Source organism: Drosophila grimshawi, unplaced genomic scaffold, assembly GCF_018153295.1.
Source record: "Drosophila grimshawi isolate 15287-2541.00 unplaced genomic scaffold, ASM1815329v1 contig_311, whole genome shotgun sequence".
Taxonomy (NCBI): Eukaryota; Metazoa; Arthropoda; class Insecta; order Diptera; family Drosophilidae; genus Drosophila; species Drosophila grimshawi.
In genome coordinates this window covers 10,078,410-10,094,675 of record NW_025063098.1, presented here as the reverse complement: position 1 = coordinate 10,094,675, position 16,266 = coordinate 10,078,410, and the positions used below count along the sequence as shown (strand labels likewise).

General features: G+C 40.4%; 7 protein-coding genes across 10 annotated transcripts; 3 read left to right on the top strand and 4 right to left on the bottom strand.

Moving 5' to 3' along the window:
• The first annotated feature begins 265 nt into the window (after positions 1 to 265).
• Positions 266 to 1,285, top strand: LOC6563428. 2 transcript variants are annotated; one of them, XM_001989750.3, is made up of 3 exons: positions 266 to 432; positions 531 to 722; positions 838 to 1,285. In XM_001989750.3, the coding sequence occupies exons 1-3, from the start codon at positions 319 to 321 to the stop codon at positions 877 to 879; spliced, it is 348 nt and encodes a 115-aa protein (XP_001989786.1). In that variant the 5' UTR covers positions 266 to 318; the 3' UTR covers positions 880 to 1,285. The 2 variants fall into 2 exon arrangements, with proteins under 2 accessions (XP_001989786.1, XP_032592817.1); XM_032736926.2 differs by having other exon boundaries at positions 268 to 432; positions 835 to 1,285.
• LOC6563429 (S-adenosylmethionine mitochondrial carrier protein homolog) lies at positions 950 to 2,687 on the bottom strand. The gene is made up of 4 exons (XM_001989751.3): positions 2,517 to 2,687; positions 2,188 to 2,454; positions 1,308 to 1,729; positions 950 to 1,238 (listed from the first exon to the last, which is right to left on the bottom strand). The coding sequence occupies exons 1-4, from the start codon at positions 2,604 to 2,606 to the stop codon at positions 1,124 to 1,126; spliced, it is 894 nt and encodes a 297-aa protein (XP_001989787.1). The 5' UTR covers positions 2,607 to 2,687; the 3' UTR covers positions 950 to 1,123.
• A 338-nt stretch (positions 2,688 to 3,025) lies between these two features.
• Positions 3,026 to 5,999, top strand: LOC6564409 (isocitrate dehydrogenase [NAD] subunit gamma, mitochondrial). 2 transcript variants are annotated; one of them, XM_001989752.3, is made up of 7 exons: positions 3,061 to 3,211; positions 3,340 to 3,417; positions 3,506 to 4,285; positions 4,349 to 4,535; positions 4,665 to 4,740; positions 5,369 to 5,687; positions 5,778 to 5,999. In XM_001989752.3, exons 1-6 carry the CDS (start codon positions 3,155 to 3,157, stop codon positions 5,397 to 5,399), a joined length of 1,209 nt encoding a protein of 402 aa, XP_001989788.1. In that variant the 5' UTR covers positions 3,061 to 3,154; the 3' UTR covers positions 5,400 to 5,687; positions 5,778 to 5,999. The 2 variants fall into 2 exon arrangements, with proteins under 2 accessions (XP_032593709.1, XP_001989788.1); XM_032737818.2 differs by lacking the exon at positions 5,369 to 5,687 and having other exon boundaries at positions 3,026 to 3,211.
• A 298-nt stretch (positions 6,000 to 6,297) lies between these two features.
• On the bottom strand, positions 6,298 to 7,233 carry LOC6564410 (60S ribosomal protein L27). Its single transcript, XM_001989753.2, has 2 exons — positions 7,203 to 7,233; positions 6,298 to 6,808 (listed from the first exon to the last, which is right to left on the bottom strand). Exon 2 carries the CDS (start codon positions 6,798 to 6,800, stop codon positions 6,393 to 6,395), a length of 408 nt encoding a protein of 135 aa, XP_001989789.1. The 5' UTR covers positions 6,801 to 6,808; positions 7,203 to 7,233; the 3' UTR covers positions 6,298 to 6,392.
• A 509-nt stretch (positions 7,234 to 7,742) lies between these two features.
• On the bottom strand, positions 7,743 to 11,728 carry LOC6564411 (inner centromere protein). 2 transcript variants are annotated; one of them, XM_001989754.3, is made up of 6 exons: positions 11,636 to 11,728; positions 11,057 to 11,576; positions 9,629 to 10,777; positions 9,266 to 9,400; positions 8,396 to 9,209; positions 7,743 to 8,179 (listed from the first exon to the last, which is right to left on the bottom strand). In XM_001989754.3, coding segments are annotated over exons 1-6 (2,949 nt in total). In that variant the 5' UTR covers positions 11,638 to 11,728; the 3' UTR covers positions 7,743 to 7,850. The 2 variants fall into 2 exon arrangements, with proteins under 2 accessions (XP_001989790.2, XP_032593443.1); XM_032737552.2 differs by having other exon boundaries at positions 9,272 to 9,400; positions 11,636 to 11,712.
• Positions 11,729 to 12,049: 321 nt separating this feature from the next.
• LOC6564412 (probable cardiolipin synthase (CMP-forming)) lies at positions 12,050 to 13,636 on the bottom strand. Its single transcript, XM_001989755.3, has 5 exons — positions 13,501 to 13,636; positions 12,849 to 13,427; positions 12,577 to 12,792; positions 12,379 to 12,514; positions 12,050 to 12,314 (listed from the first exon to the last, which is right to left on the bottom strand). Exons 2-5 carry the CDS (start codon positions 13,374 to 13,376, stop codon positions 12,199 to 12,201), a joined length of 996 nt encoding a protein of 331 aa, XP_001989791.1. The 5' UTR covers positions 13,377 to 13,427; positions 13,501 to 13,636; the 3' UTR covers positions 12,050 to 12,198.
• A 573-nt stretch (positions 13,637 to 14,209) lies between these two features.
• Positions 14,210 to 16,146, top strand: Rheb (GTP-binding protein Rheb homolog). Its single transcript, XM_001989756.2, has 5 exons — positions 14,210 to 14,759; positions 14,999 to 15,070; positions 15,275 to 15,482; positions 15,558 to 15,687; positions 15,755 to 16,146. Exons 1-5 carry the CDS (start codon positions 14,711 to 14,713, stop codon positions 15,842 to 15,844), a joined length of 549 nt encoding a protein of 182 aa, XP_001989792.1. The 5' UTR covers positions 14,210 to 14,710; the 3' UTR covers positions 15,845 to 16,146.
• The last annotated feature ends 120 nt before the right edge of the window (positions 16,147 to 16,266 follow it).

Below are 16,266 nucleotides of genomic sequence, written 5' to 3'. Positions count from 1 at the left end.
AAAGTGACTGCAACGACTCACTGTGACTGTTAAATATCGAAACGAGAAGAATAGAATATAGCTGGCACCTTTTCTGTACAATAAATTCGACCAATGTACGCACATAATTAAAATGACAATCAAACTTAGAGTACCAAACATTTTTTTTTATTAAATTATTTATAAATATTATTTACTTATTATATATATCGAAGTAACTTTAAAGCGTGCATCTCTACTTGTCCACGATAACGATAACTCGTAAAAGCTTCGCTTTTGGGGTAACACTGGCAGGTTGTTTTGATATTTAAAAAATCGTCCAGTCTCTAAATCAGAAAAATGGAATCTATGCCAAACACAACGCTAACTTCAGACTTGGAGCATCCCGATGACGGCCAATACATTTGGCTGCCAATTCTAGTGCTAGTAGGAGTTATTGTACTCGCCGGTTTGGTAAGTTGACTTACTTTTGCTTATCTGTGTTGGCATTAGTTCAGCTGTATTTTGAAATATTTACATTTACATTTGCGTATTGAAACTACTCACACTAGGTGTATGCATTGTCACGTAGCCGCCGTACTCTCAATTGTGGGTACTTCAAGCGCCGCAATGCCACGCGTTATGGCTACCTCAGTGTTGATGACGGCGACGGGGATTCAGATGTGTCCATGATCGGCGCTGATGAATTTGACCAACCGAATTCCGTTGCAAGCCTTCTTGATGCACGTCTGCAGATCACACCAGTTAGTATTGATAGTATTTATCCCTATATCTGGGTACATGGTATTATTTAGTTGGACACTCTCGTCTATATCCTATTGATTGTTTATTTAATATGAATTATTTGAATATTAGCAGCGTTATCCACAATTCAACACTGATGCCGATGACATCGCCTAGATGGGAAAAGTATCAAAAGAGAATCTTTTCAGGAGACAAATGCTTCCTCAACATGAAAGAAAGACTTCAATTTAGCTTCTAATATTTCATAAACTTTAATTTTATTGTCTACATTATCGTCTGTTGATGGCAGATTGAGGTTCGCCAATAATAGAATCGAGTTTTGTACCCACTTTATACAATTAAGCCTCAGACTATTGTTCAATTGTTAAAATTGTGTAAAATATGTGCCTTAAGATAACATTTAGTTATCAGTATTTGCTTTGCCCAGAAGACGCGTAGTTAGGTCATAAAAGCCAAAGAAGAACGCTCCGCCCAGTGTAATCCAGAGCACACGCGGCACAACGCCCGCAAACAGACTGGAATGTTAAATATAATAAACATTTGTGTACAACAATTAAAATTATATATATATTTGGTTTGCTTACCCGCTGAGCCCTCGTTCCATATAAATGCCATGCAGAATGGATGGAATATTGCGACGTCGCGTCGCGCTCTCCCGATCAGCGAGCATTATACGGGTTTTCACCACATCCAACGGAGTGGTTAATGCAGCCGAAATGCCACCGGCAACTGCGCCACAGAGCGCAACAGTTAGCGGCGTCGACCCGTAACCAGTCATTGGCGTCCACTGTCGCTTAAGGTACTCCCACAGGGGGAACTGTATTAAACTAAAGGGTATCTCGCGCATTATTGTCGAGCCAAAGCCGCGATAGATTCCACGACGCAGGCCCTCGGTACGATAGGCGCGCAATAAGATCTGCACCGCTGTCTGGTGCTGTTTGTGACCCAATAAGGTCTGGGAACGTTGCTTGGCAATTTCCACAGGTACACGTATTAGGCAGGCGAGCTGTATGATGATATCGAGAGCGGGAAGGCAGTTAGCAGATTAGAAGCTTATTGAGAGAAGATTTTATGCATTTATTATTATATTAGTCATAATAGCATTTAATAAATCATAGCTCTTATGCACTTATCGTCTAGCAGTTGAAAAAAAATCTCACAGTTTCAAATTCTTATCGAATTCGTCTTAACTAAGTCATATAAGGGTGTACATATGACGCACCATAAAACAACAAGGCTTAAAAGCTTAATAGCGGAAGAAAAAAATAACCTACACATTTTAAATTCTCAATAAATTTGTGTCATATACATATGTGCATATTAATTAAAAATGTATTTTAATGAATTAAATATAAAACATGGTTTCGATTAAAAAAATATGAAAAAAGTACAAGTCCCCCACGTCCTTAGCTGAAAGCTGACTACGCTCTTAATTATTATATTCATTCTACATCGACGGCTTACCACTTCCGCTGCAGAAGCAGCTGCCATGTGAACATAAGGTGAATCTTTGGTGTTACTCGCATTGCTGAGAAGCTGCTTTCCGCACTCGTAAGCGCAAAAGAAGAGGGCTGCAGTTGGTGCACTGCCTGCCGCCGCCGGTGCGATGCCCTTGTAAATTCCGCGAAAGCCACCGGCACGCCAGAAACCCAACTCGCTTTGCAACCGCGTCTTGACAGTATCGATGGGGAACAATACAATATCCACCACGAACCCCGCAACACCACCGGCCTGAAAAAAAATATATAAACACAATAATTGTCTGAAGTGCTAAGTTTATTCTGCTGACTTACAACAAGCGCGTGCAGAAATGTGAGCTTCGACAGCGGCTCCTGCATCTCAATTTGGCCCGGAATTGCAGCGGGCACAAGTTCCGCTTCCATTTCGTAGATTATTGCATATGTAATGGTCGATTCCAGACCAAAGCTGCAGCAGCACAACTGTTTTCATTCAAAAACAAACTCTAAATGATTGCGGTTGTTAACGTAAGAGGAACATTGTGAACAAATTCGGCATCACATCGAAACGTGAATACCCTTTTGCAGTTTAAATATATACAACATTATTCACAACATTTACGCAGCTATCTGTTTAAAAATAGCTTAAGTCGAAATAAACGCACATTTTTATTCTCTCATAAGCAACATATTTTATATATTCCATACGCAAATTCATTAAGTGTAACAAAAGTAATGAGAATATTATAATAATCTCACATTCCCAAATAATATTTTTACGCCATGGATACGCCAGTGCTGCCCATGTGATTGCCTAATCTTCCGCACATCGATAGTTTTGTAGCCATTTTGAGTAACATATCGATACAAGAAACATATGATTTGGCGTTTTGACCGTAGTTTCTGACAGCAAAGGAAAATTGGTTGAAAAGCTCTATAACCCACCTGAAAAGACATAAATCTCAAAACAAAAGATGTCTATACGCCTGTCACAAAGATTGCTACAGTTACGGGCGCCAATCCTAACTCGTGTAAGTTCTGATCCGGGGGACCCAGTTTCCAAGTTGGCCAACGGAGCGCGTCTGGCAAATTACATAATGTGTTGGCCACTGGATCGGTAATGACAATTTATTAATTGTATTTTCTCTGGCGTTTGCAGGGTTATCCGCTGCTCGTGACCAAGGAGAAGACCGAAGATGTGCTACACACAAAATCTGCGCTGCAAAAGAAACTAACGGTATGATTTTGAGGTTATACAGTTTTCACCCGAAATGTTGATCTTCCACTGTATACTATTATAAGTATTTTTGCTGCTCCCCATACAGGGCACCGATATACCTTCGGCGCAGTATGGTGGCCGTCATGGTGTCACTATGTTACCCGGTGGCGGCATTGGACCGGAATTGATGGGCTATGTTCGTGAAATCTTTCGTTATTGTGGTGCACCAATTGATTTTGAGGTAATCGACATTGATCCATCCACCGAGGGCAATGATGATCTCGACTATGCGATCACCTCGATTAAGCGCAATGGCGTCGCGCTCAAGGGCAACATTGAGACGAAGTCGCACGGCCTGGAGGAGATGTCCCGCAATGTCGCACTCCGCAATGAGCTAGATCTCTATGTGAATGTGGTGCACTGCAAATCGTATCCGGGCATACCTGCCCATCACAAGGACGTTGATATTGTACTCATCCGCCAGAATACGGACGGTGAGTATGCGATGTTGGAACACGAATCTGTCCGCGGCGTCGTGGAGAGCATGAAGGTCGTAACAGTTGAGAATGCTGAGCGTGTGGCTCGTTATGCCTTCGAGTATGCCCGTCAGAATAATCGCAAGAAAGTGACGACCATTCACAAGGCGAATATCATGAAGCTGTCGGACGGTCTCTTCTTGGAGGTGGCCAATCGTGTGCACAGAGATTATCCCGAGTTGGAGCACAATAATATGATTATCGACAACACCTGCATGCAGGCCGTCTCCGACCCACATCAGTTTGATGTCATGAACATGACCAATTTGTATGGCACCATTGTATCGAATGTGATTTGTGGACTCATTGGCGGCGCTGGTCTGATCTCTGGACGCAACTATGGCGATCATGTGAGATCATGTGCAATATGTTGATCTCTTGTTGGTATAACTTGAAGTTGACATTTATTTCAGTATGCTGTCTTTGAGCCGGGCACCCGCAACACTGGCACTGCCATTGCCGGCAAGAATATTGCCAATCCCGTGGCGATGATCAACGCCAGCATTGATATGTTGAATCATTTGGGTCACAAGGAGCACGCCAAGGTTATCCATGATGCCACCTATCAGACTATTGTTAAAGATGCCATACGCACGCCAGGTAATATTTATCTCCCAAGTTGATTTGTTCTGAATGCAGCAGTAAATATGAATCTTAAATTTGTTTCTTTATTTCAATTCAATATAAATAGAATATAAATCATTATCCTTAAAACTTTGTATATTTTAGATATTGGAGGCGTAAACAGCAGCACTGATGTCGTTGAAAACATACTCAAAATCTTGAGTGCCAAGCGTGTTAATTGGTAAAATAATTAACTTGAATTTAGCTTTAAGTTTATTTGTTGTTCGAAAGGGAGACGTTCTCTCTCTCTCTCTGTATTAGAGATGTATTTAGTTTCACAGCGTCCACACGTCTATGTACCACCTATATTCGCTTTACCTTTTTTTACTTCACTGTCACACATGCTGTTTAAGTGCTGCGCCTATTTTTGTATTATGTATATAAAATTTCATGCTCTATTGTATTATTATTTTCACTTCAACTTCAAAAGAACTGTAAGTGTGTTATATGTTATATTTTGCGCTGCTCCTCGCTATTTAAGCTGTTGCACACAATTGTTTTTTAACACAACTCAAAACACACACGAAAAAACAAAATTTACTAATTTGGTCTAAAACCGAAATATGTTTTAAGTTGATTATATTATATTTTTTTATATTATTAAGTAGTACTTATCCCGTAGTGCCAACACAAACACAGAAAAACACCCACTCTACACCCACACGTATGTAGCTGCGTCAAAACCATTGTGTTCCTCTTCAATTTAACAATCAATTTTTTTTTGCAAATTTCGCTCGAATCTAACTGATATTAATAATAACATATATATTTTTCTACTCCCCAACAATCCATGCTTAACCGTTCCACAGGCCACATGGAAACTATTTCAACCAGAGTTAAGAGAAACCAAAAACAAAAAACTAAATACAAAAACCAAAACCAAAAGTCAATGCCCTACTAAAACAAATACCAAAATCTTATATTAACCCACAACTAAGCCAATCAGAGTCAACTCTTGTACAGATTTGTTTCGCCCCAAAGCCAATGCATAACAGCGTTTAATTGTGATGTCTGAATATAATAATAGAAGCAATCCATTTATTTGCTCTGCTTTACCAAAAAAAAAAATCTCCCCGCCCCGGCTAAGTGTTATGTGTTCTGTGCTCCTCCGATGTTCAGGTACTGCAGGTAATATACGTTTCATTGCAATGCATATATTAAATACTCTATTCTTCTACTTGCAATTGTTTAATTCAAATATTATCTTCTATTTCGCAGAATTTCTTACGTTCTTCAATGGTTTTGAACACGATCTGCTTTGACTCTTTAATTTGCTAACCCACTATTACTATCCATAAGCATGTCAACTCGGACTACTATACTCTAAAATATTTTCAAGTTCCAAATGTGTACAGTGAAGCTATTTAATTGTATAATAAATTCAAACGCGATCATAACTATGTAGAACGAAATTCAATAAAATGTATTATTCTGTTCGAATATTTATTAAATAATTGGAAGTAATGATAAAACCAAAATACTACTGAAGCTTTGAAATAATAAATAATTAGCTATCTCGATCCGAAGCGTTTCAATAATAATAATAATATGGAAAGGAATTCTAAATCAAGAAACTAAGCAATAAATTTACATGAAAATTGATTCGTATCCCCCAAAAAGACCCCGTCCTTAACGGGGGGTACACGAACGACACAAAATGGCTAAGAACTTAATGTTGTAGAAAACATTTAGTTAATCCCATACATCGTTTTACGTCAAAATAAGCAAGCATTTGGCATAAGTTTCGGTCAGTTTGTATCATTATTGGTTTTTTATTTAACCTTAAAAAAACGGCGACAATTAAATCAAGAGTCCTCCACAGAGATGTGCTGCTTAGAAGCGTAGCTTCTGGAAGAACCACTTGTTCTTGCCCTCCTTGTACACCGACTCGAACTTGACGCGTGTCTGGAAACGATGCGTCTTGCGCTTGATGGGATCCTTGATGTCCTTGGGCGACAGTTTCTCGAAGCTGATGTCGTGCGCTGTATAGCGGGTGGGCATCAGATGGTTGTAGTTCAGGCTCTTCAGGAAAGGCTTAACCTTCGACTTCTTCTTCAGCTTGTTCTTGCCCATCTTCTTGGTGACCTTGCGTGGATACCTGTCAATGCCGGCGACGAGCGCATGACCGAAGGGCTTCTCTGGGGTGCCATCGTCATGGGTCTTCACGATGATGGCCTTGCGGCCGGCGTAACGTCCGCTAAGGACGATTACGATCTTGCCCTGTTTCATAATTTTCCTCATTTTGGCGGCTGTCGATTTTATTGTTGTTTTTGTGTTGGGTGCGTTGGCAGCGACGTCGACGGCGGAGCAGCAAACATGTATGCAGAAAGTAAAGGAAGAGAAATTCGGATAATTAGCACAGATCCACTTATTCGTTTCAATATTAAGCACTTTAACAAATAGAGTGCTTATTATTTGCACTCATTTAATTTATTGGCATTCTGTCTTGTTTCTATTTTGATTTGTTTGGTTGCTTTGACAAGCAAATTGTTTAGCCTAATCATGGTAAATTTGTGCAATATTGTTTGCAGGCATGGTTCACACTATTCCCATTCATTTGGCGCCTTAAATAGTTGGCGTTGCTTTATTAATACACTAACAGAATACGATTTTATTTTGTGCACAAATATTACGCGAACTTACAGGTCTGTTCGCTGACCGGAAAAGAAAGAAAAGATTGACAGCAAATGTGACAGTTGGCAGCGCCTCTGGCATTGCCACCTTTCGTTGTTTACAAAAATATCAACAATCTGGCAGCGCAAAATCACGCTCCACTGTCACGCTCCACTGTTGCTCAACAGTTGAATGATTCAAAATAGCAAACTAAATTGTTCTATAATTTTGTTGAACTAAATAAACTTTTTTTTTTTCATCCAAGTGCTAGAGTAATGATTGTACTAATTGAAAGTTTTTGAGGCCCTATTAAAACCATATTGAATATAGCTACTGCCTGAAAACAAATATAAAAGTATAAATATTTGTATGGATCTGCATTGAATAAGCTGGATACCAACCTTGTTTGATTTTAATTGTGCTGCCATTGGCCATTTGGTTGTTATCTAGCGACTCCGATCTTTAAGTCAAGATTGTACTTCTGTCTCCATTTTTAATTTATAAGTATTAGTGTTATACTTAAATTATTTAATTAATGTAATTATATAAAAAAAGCTTAAGACCGGATAATTCAGAAAACAATAACATAAAAAATGTATTTTTCTGAGTTAAACCTTAAATAAATTCTCACAAACTAAAATACAAGTATGTTTGAAATATATTATACAATTTTAGCAGTTATTTCTTTTTCTTATGAACTTTTTTTCGGTTTAGGTGAGTTTCACCCGGTTGTGCAGCAGCTTCTCCTGGTGGTGGCTTCTTTTTTCGTCTTCTATTCTCTGAAATTGGAGCTGTTGGATTGCAAGGGGTGCTGCTGGCTATCGGTGGTCTGTTTTTTATGGAAATGCCATTAGCTGCAGTTGGTCGCTGCGGTGACGTGCTTTTATAGCAAGCTGGCAACTCGAAGTGTGCCAGATGCTTGTGCATAAACAGAAACGGCTCCCTGACGGTATGCGACCACGTGTTGCACAGCGGAACTTGACCACGCCTCGAACGACGTACGCCGTCTAAAATGGATGGAAGTTAGTTAATAAATAGTGTTTCCATACTACAGTCGCCGCTCGGAATTTGAACATTTCTGCCAAAAATAAGTTCAATTTCTTACATTTTTCTTTATAAAAATGATTCTCATTTGTCTTATCAATTGCAAAAAAAAAAATACATTTACTCTTTTCATTTCTGGCAAACTCAAATTTTGGGAACTGAATTTACGTTATTCTTACCCATATCGGTGTTTTCCTCCTGCTCATCCGGTGGCATCGGCTCATTCCGGAGATTTATTGTCAATCTTGTCAGCTCTCTTTCAACTTTACTCTTTTTATAACGCTTTAAGCGCGACGCTGGCGCTGTTGGTTTTTTAAAAACCACTTCTGGCGGCGGCAATTGCCCCAGTTTCAACACTTGCTCTTGATTTGATTCTTCTATCAGCTGTTGCTGATCTTCTTCCTGCTGTTGTTTCTGCTGCTCTTTCCGCCGGTCTTTTTGCTTCTGCAGCTCCTGCTGCCTTTCTTGCTTTTGCTCCATTTGCAGTTGTTTTTCCTTTTTCTGCTGCTCCTTATGCAGCATTTCTTCCTGCTCCTTCTCCAGTCTTTTCTGCTGCTGTTTCTGTTCCTGTTGCTCCTTCTCCTGCTGCTCCTTCTTCTGCTGCTCCTTTTGCCGCTTCTCCATCTCCAGCTGCTCCTTTTGCCGCTGTTCCTCCTCTTGCTGCTCCCTTTGCCGCTTCTCCATCTCCTGCTGCTCCTTTTTCCGCTTCTCCGTCTCCAGCTGCTCCTTTTGCCGTTGTTCCTTCTCTTGCTCCTGCTTTTGTCGCTCTTTTTGCAGCTGTTCCTTCTTTTGTTGCTCTTCCATATACGAACTTTGTATGCTTTGCTGTTGCAGCTCCTCCTCAGCATCTGTTTCGGGCACATCAATAAACTGCAAGGGCGGTGCTGCCAAGGATGTTTCTGGTGTCTCCATCAGTTCAGACTTCCGTCTCGACTTGGACCAGCGAAATTGTGCGGGCGGCGTGCACACCTCCAAAAGCTGATCCTCATCGCTCTGTATTTGTGATTGAGTCAAAATAAATAAAGTGATTGGTTGGGTCTCAAACTTACGGTTACAGGTGGCTCTCGATGTCTGGCACGTGTGCGTCGCTGTTTGGTTTTCTTTTTCCGGGGCTGCGACTGTATAGAATTATCCCTGAAATCAAACGGCGGCAGCGCTGTTCTCTCGGTGGACATTGATTCAAACTGGAATGAGTTATACAACAAATAAATTATACTTGATCTGTCTGCGGATATTTAAGAATCTAATTGCATGCCTCTATCGCTTATAATCTTTAAAATTCTATAAAAAATATAGTTTTGTTTTTCAAATTGTGGTAATAGTTTTGTAAAATAATTTAATAAGCTTAATTGGGATGCTCGAACTTGTATAAACTATATGAGACTAAACCCAAAGGTTTTTAAATTTCTTACCATATAAGTCTCATGACGACTGAGGCGCGAACGTCGCTGATGCAGAGATCTATCCATAAAGTCCAAAGGGGGAGCAGGTGGTGACGGCATCGATTTTCTGTTAAACAGAAAATCACTATCCGAACCGGACGTAGTCGCTGCAGCCGAGATCTTATGTGGAGAGGACAAAGTCGCTGCAGCGGGGATCTTATGCGGAAGCGTAAGCTGCTCTATCGATCGCTCTCGATGTCCGTTGAACGGATGCTGCTTGGCTCGATATCGACGCTTGCGTAGATCAAGTACCTCATAGTTGCTGATCCGCGCTAGCTCCTGGGCAAACTTTTCGCCATTAATGGCTGGCTGCAAGGGTTTATTAAGAACAGCTTGACGGGTTCTGCGATTACTCCGTCTACGCGAATCCTTGGAGCGTGAGTAGTGCAAGTCAAGCAGCTGTATCGAGCTGCCTCTAGCTGAAGCTACTTGCTGCTCCTCGTCGCTTTCGTCTTCTGTGAGGATTTCATTTAAATCGATTTCTCTGCAGCTAGTTTGTATGCTCCGATTAGTTACTCTTGCAGTGGGCGTGACTGTACTTGGACCTGCCTTGACCTGCTCATTAGTTGGTTTGGCATTCAGACACGCCATGGGAACGACCATAAAAGGTGTTGTAGCCAACGATGAATTGCGTGTCAGATTCTGCACAACTTGCTGCAAATCCAGTTGCGGTGATTCGGGCACAATGTACTCCGGTTCAGATGATGGTACTGACAACGTCCTACGCGCCGGAGCTACTGATAGTTTTGATTGATCAGCGCTTGATCTCGGACGCATACACGACTGTCTAAGAGAGACATTACAAACGGAGTTTGAGGGCGACAGCTGCTTTTTACCCGAAGGCAAGAGCAGGAGCTGACCTGGCCTGGGTCCCACTTCTATGGTGAAGGTTCGCCGCTTGATGTTGCTGTCCGACATTGATTGACGCTGCATAGATTGCTGCGAGATGGAGCTGTTCGATTGTGCACTGTTTGACAGCTCATGACTGTCTTCAAAGTGCTCCAGCAACGGTTTTGGTGCGGATCTTTCAGGTGGGCTTGCTTCGCTTAAGATTGTCTGCTTTTCTGACTCCGCTGCGGGTTGATTATCCGTTAAAGGTGTACTGCTCTGCGTGGGCAGCTGTGAGAATGAAGACTTTATTTAGTGAGCAATGCTATAAAGTAAGAGATATTACAAAAATATATTCTGGCTTCAATAGATAAACGCATTCACCATGAATATTAACTAATCGAACAATGGAGAAAAAATGTAATGCATATTTTGGAAAACTCGTTTTTTATAGTTTTCGACTTGTTCACCGTCCCTTATAACAATAAAAATAATTTATATGCTTAATTTTGACTCCTTCCGACCATTATATAAATTGACACTTAATAATAATAAGTAAGCAATACTTACAAAACTCGAGTTGTTTGCATATGCATTGTTGAATTCCTTGAGCAGATTACGATGTCCACAGCTGCGCGAACGTCGCTGGATGGCCACGCGACGCAGACGATCGGATCCAGGAATGCTGCGTCTTACCGATCGACTTGGTGACCGAATGACTCGCATCTGGCTAGTAGTTACATTCTCCTTTGCGGGTAGGAGCGCAACAGCAGCTTTGGTTTGTTCTGGCCGCGCTGCTTTGGAGTTAGCTGAATTCGGGGATTCGTTTATGATTTCGCGCAGTGTGTGCTCCTCGCACTCGGGCTCAGCTTCCTTTGCAGCTGCTGGCTGTGCTTTGGGCAGTAGTTCAACTAAATCCACATCGAAGTCAAATGAAAAGTCACAGCCACCGAGAACGAAGGGCGTGTTGCTTTGCTTTGGTTTCGGTGCAGTTTTCAGCTGCAAAAATGCCGTCAGGCGATCTGCGTAAGTTTCGCTGGCGTTCAAAATATTATCCAGTTCTCGCATTGCATCTTTGCCTGCTCTCGCCCTGCAAGGAATAATTTATATATGTTGTTTGTGACTGTTTTCTAAGTATTCGCTACTCACATTTTGCTGGCTGTATTTGATTTATTGGCAGCTTATTTTCTAATTTGCGTTTCAAAACAACTCATTTGAACAATCCCAACAAAACGATGCGCACTAATCAAATAATACGTTATACAACACTGAAAACGGTCAGACATTTTCAATTTGTACATTTCGCATACTTTCGCATACTGAACATGTTGATAATTATTGCCCGTTAGTGGCAGCACTGCGGCGAATGGCTGTATTAATATAATATTACTTACATGTTATCCTATGGCGACTGTATTGTCATAAAGTAGATATACACCTACACACACGGGCTTGGGTACCCACGCATAAGCATACATTGATGAGTTACATGAAAAGTAATTGTGTACACATCTGGCAACGTAAACCAGAAGAAGACTCGTTCAGTGTGACAACAGTTGGATGTTTTGAAATCATGACATCAACATCAATAACAAAATACAGAATTTTTATTAATAGCTAACTGTTTACAAAAGAATTTTATATATTAATCATTGCAGTTGGTGCTCCATTACTATTATTTATGGTAATAGCAAATGAAAAAATGCTCAGTTCTACGACTTTCTCTTAATTATCTTAAAAGTATTGCGTCTATTGATGACATAGCTGAGAGCTGCAGCGACAGTTGTAACGCCCGTTAAATACCAAAGTCCATGTAGCGCCGGGTGATCTGTGCATAATCGAAAGTCGAATTCAATACTTATTGTTAATCAAACACAATGTGCAATACCCACCAATATAGTTCCATATGGGTGCGCCCAGGCTAATGCCAATGGTGGCCAGTTGAACTCCAGTATTCACCTTGCTGATAAACGTCGGCTCCAATTGGGCAGTAACATGGGTGGCATCGAAATAACGTGAAAACGTTTTCTGCAACAAAACGATCATATATGGGATATTAATATATTACTAAACTATATCTCGGTACTTACGGGGTGTGGCAAACTAATGTAGCGTATGACAAAACCAGCGCCAATTAGGAACACATCTCGGAAGACAACAACACTCGCCAGCCAAACGGGCAACAGTTCGCTGTAGCACAACGAAATGACCAAGGACCCCATCAGCAGTTTATCAGCCATGGGATCCAGGAAGGAACCAGCCTTGCTAGCCTGCGATGGCCAGCGTCGCGCAATCTGACCATCCAGCTAAGAATATAATAAATAAATATATATATATGATAATGTGAAAAAGGAATATTAACCAGATCTGTAATGCCAGCGACGACGAGCAAACTCATGCCCAGGGTAAAGTCACCCTGCACAATGACATAGCCAATGTATGGCGAGAGTAGGGCGCGACTGATGGTCAGCATATTCGGTATGGTCATGATATTCTCACGCTCCTCGCGTATCTCGACAATCTTCTCACGCACACGCTCCTGCACCTTGTGCCTGGCCTCGCGAATATCATCGACTAGGATATTCTTGCGCTCAATGAACTCCGCACGCTGCTTGTCGATGACGCCCTGCAAGCGATCGCGTCCCTGCAATGTGCGCAACTGCAGCGACTGCTTCTTGGCATCGGCATAGAGGCGCAGTCGTGCTACATCCCAATTACGACGCTGATTGATGTCTAGAAAGGAGATGCGGATGAAGCCGGTTGCGGCAGCATAGCGATTTAGGCAGTTGACAATACTGCTGCCGCCGACACCGAGCACATGTTTCAGCGTTGTTGGACCACTGGCGATGAGCGGGCGATGCATTTGTCGGCTTATGATGGTGGGCAGCATCTTTCACAATTCAAACACAAGGGACTCAAAAGAGCAATATGGATTTACGCACTGGGCAGAAAACGAAATGTGATTATTTTGTTCGTTGAATGGCCTTGAACAGGGAGCAGCCTTGATAACCTACCATTTGTAGTTATCGGGCTGTTTATGTGGTTAGTGGCAGTACAAATACAGCAAATACACAATGTGTATGGGTACTTCCGGTCAAAAATTACATGAAAATAAACTTACACTAATTTAAAGTCGAATTTTGTTTTTGTTACACAAGTCTGCCGCGGTTGCCACCTATTTTTTAAAATTTTTTTTGGAATGCTGCCAGCTTGTTTTTTGTGTGCTTCAGTGGCAGTACTGTCCTCATTTGAAAATTGACGCGCTCATTTCCAATCTAAAATTAGTCTCGATTTAAGTTGTATGATTTGATTCTTTATTTTTTATCTAAAGAATGTATTGCAGAATTAATATAGATAACAATACCTTATTAATATTGAAAATAATTCGGAAATTTAATCATTTTTGCTGAAGATATGACAGTTTGAATCTGAATTACTCCAAAACATTTGTGACTTTTTTATTTGTAAATATATCGTGCGCCTAAGCGCTGTATATGAATTTTATTTGGTCACCAACATTATAATTCATAATTAGCAACTACGAAAATTTACCTAAAAGTACTTAATTTATTATTCCAATCTTTTGTTTATAAACACACACAATTGAGGCTACTTAGCGCATATTTATTTCGAGCCAATGTAATGGTATAGTTGACGTCACAAAATCAGCTGCATCGTTAAAGACATAATTGACTTGCACAAAGCGAAATCTTTTTTTAGTTCGTTCATGATTAGAGACATTTTGTTGGAGCTAGTTAACAGCTGTTAAATTTGATGCCAAATGAATGAACTAAAATGAACTATTCAAAAACATTTTAAACGTTTTGCACCGCAATTTTATAAGATAATTGACGTGTTTTACCTGAATTACTAACGAATGTGTAACCAATGTTTTTTTTCACTGGGAACATTTCGATGCGAGCTGCTAATAACTAACAGCGTATGTTAAAGTCTTTTTATAGGTGCCCACAGTTGAGAAAACGCATAGTGTAAAATCAGAATGTTTTCTGCGAAATAATACATAATTGAATTAAACAATAAAAAATTGGCACACCGCTGCAGTTAATTTAAAACTGTTATAGAAACAAATAACTGTAGCAAAGCACACCACCCAATCGTCATTAATAAAATAAAAAAGGCGCAGACACACACACGCACGCATACCCTCTCGAAAGGGCTATAACAATTTGACAAGGTAGAAGAAACAATAAATTGATCTGCATAATGCCACCAAAGGAACGCAACATAGCCATGATGGGCTACCGTTCAGTGGGTGAGTAGTGAGTGAGTCTGTCCCGTCTCTCCATTCAAACTTCAGCTCCAGTTTCAGTCTGACTAATCGCTCTGTTGCTGTTGTTGTCTGTGGGTGCGTTTGCTCTGATGTTGTTGTTGCTGTTGCTTGTATTGTAATTGCGTATTATTTTGACAACAGACACAACAGACAGCATTGCATACAATATATTATTGGAATATTCGTAATAATAATTGCGTGTTACTTGCATGTATCAATAGGTAAATCATCGCTCAGTATACAATTCGTGGAAGGCCAATTCGTGGACTCGTATGATCCAACAATCGAGAATAGTAAGTGGAATAATAATAAGCAGCTGTGTCTTGCAAATGCGAACATAAACAGCAAATTAGTCATAGAGATAGAGATATCTCTGTGAAGGATGCTGATGATGATTGCCATGCGTTTTGTTCTTGTTCTTGATCATGTGACTGCAGCGTGGCACAATTAACGTAATTCGATAATTGTGATTAGTGTGTGTACGTATAAAATTACAGCATTTACCAAGGCGACGCGCGTCAACTCGCAGGATTATCGGGTTAAGCTGGTCGATACGGCTGGACAGGATGAGTATAGCATATTCCCAGTTCAGTATAGCATGGACTTTCATGGATACGTTCTGGTATATTCCATAACCAGTCAAAAGTCCTTTGAAGTGATCAAAATCATATACGAAAAGTTATTGGATGTGATGGGCATGAAATAGTAAGAAATTGTGTAACTTTAACTAAAGTTATTCATGGTTGTTCAAAAAACTGTTTTTTATTCAAAATTGTACAGTGTACCTGTAGTCTTAGTAGGAAATAAGACGGATTTGCATCAGGAGCGCACAGTTTCCACGGACGAGGGCAAAAAACTAGCGGAATCCTGGCGAGCCGCATTTCTCGAAACCTCCGCCAAACAAAATGAGGTGAGTGTCTGTTAAAATTTAATCAATTTGACAATAGTATTAACAATTTTTGTTCATGTTTTTTCAGTCTGTCGGCGATATTTTTCATCAATTACTCGTGCTAATTGAGAACGAGAATGGGAATCCACCCGAGAAGAGCAGTTGTATTGTATCATAAGTGCTTGGCAAATGGAGGTCAGCGTTAATAATGTCGAAACTGTGAAGTTCTGGCCCATACCACGGCGGCATTGTTTCATCTTTTATAAATAGTTTGTTTGGTCCGCGAAGATGGGAAAATTCTACAAACTACTAGCAATAAGTTAACAGCAAATTTAAACAAATACATAACAACTAACAAATGTGTAGGGATCCCAAGTGTTGCCTAGCACCGTTCGAGGTCAGACTTTAGCAACAAAAGCAGGTTTAAGTTAGTACTTTTTCACAACAACAATTCAGTTATAAAATTTATACGCAAACTTATATATTGTGTTTAGTTTCAATTTAAATCTAATTTGTATAATTAATAAAAATTAATTTTTTTTGTTGCACTCATTGGACAGGGAATAAGATAAGAGATAAGCATGGCTTATCTTATGTCAG

Excerpts from the sequence above, each read along its gene's own strand:
- LOC6564411 (XM_001989754.3), bottom strand. Across the intron at positions 9,210-9,265 it reads ATCGAGAGCCACCTGTAACC|AGCGATGAGGATCAGCTTTT; the intron begins GTAAGTTTGAGA and ends TCACAAATACAG. Across the intron at positions 8,180-8,395 it reads GGAGGAAAACACCGATATGG|ACGGCGTACGTCGTTCGAGG; the intron begins GTAAGAATAACG and ends CATCCATTTTAG.
- Rheb (XM_001989756.2), top strand. The coding sequence starts at position 14,711 with ATGCCACCAAAGGAACGCAACATAGCCATGATGGGCTACCGTTCAGTG. Across the intron at positions 15,071-15,274 it reads TGATCCAACAATCGAGAATA|CATTTACCAAGGCGACGCGC; the intron begins GTAAGTGGAATA and ends ATAAAATTACAG. Across the intron at positions 15,688-15,754 it reads CCTCCGCCAAACAAAATGAG|TCTGTCGGCGATATTTTTCA; the intron begins GTGAGTGTCTGT and ends ATGTTTTTTCAG.
- LOC6563429 (XM_001989751.3), bottom strand. The coding sequence starts at position 2,606 with ATGGAAGCGGAACTTGTGCCCGCTGCAATTCCGGGCCAAATTGAGATG. Across the intron at positions 2,455-2,516 it reads CATTTCTGCACGCGCTTGTT|GCCGGTGGTGTTGCGGGGTT; the intron begins GTAAGTCAGCAG and ends ATTTTTTTTCAG. Across the intron at positions 1,730-2,187 it reads CTGCTTCTGCAGCGGAAGTG|CTCGCCTGCCTAATACGTGT; the intron begins GTAAGCCGTCGA and ends ATCATCATACAG.
- LOC6564410 (XM_001989753.2), bottom strand. The coding sequence starts at position 6,800 with ATGAGGAAAATTATGAAACAGGGCAAGATCGTAATCGTCCTTAGCGGA.
- LOC6563428 (XM_032736926.2), top strand. The coding sequence starts at position 319 with ATGGAATCTATGCCAAACACAACGCTAACTTCAGACTTGGAGCATCCC. Across the intron at positions 433-530 it reads TTATTGTACTCGCCGGTTTG|GTGTATGCATTGTCACGTAG; the intron begins GTAAGTTGACTT and ends TACTCACACTAG. Across the intron at positions 723-834 it reads CACGTCTGCAGATCACACCA|CAGCGTTATCCACAATTCAA; the intron begins GTTAGTATTGAT and ends TTTGAATATTAG.
- LOC6564409 (XM_001989752.3), top strand. The coding sequence starts at position 3,155 with ATGTCTATACGCCTGTCACAAAGATTGCTACAGTTACGGGCGCCAATC. Across the intron at positions 4,286-4,348 it reads GACGCAACTATGGCGATCAT|TATGCTGTCTTTGAGCCGGG; the intron begins GTGAGATCATGT and ends CATTTATTTCAG. Across the intron at positions 4,741-5,368 it reads AGTGCCAAGCGTGTTAATTG|GCCACATGGAAACTATTTCA; the intron begins GTAAAATAATTA and ends ACCGTTCCACAG.
- LOC6564412 (XM_001989755.3), bottom strand. The coding sequence starts at position 13,376 with ATGCTGCCCACCATCATAAGCCGACAAATGCATCGCCCGCTCATCGCC. Across the intron at positions 12,515-12,576 it reads ACATTAGTTTGCCACACCCC|AAAACGTTTTCACGTTATTT; the intron begins GTAAGTACCGAG and ends GTTTTGTTGCAG. Across the intron at positions 12,315-12,378 it reads ACCCATATGGAACTATATTG|ATCACCCGGCGCTACATGGA; the intron begins GTGGGTATTGCA and ends GATTATGCACAG.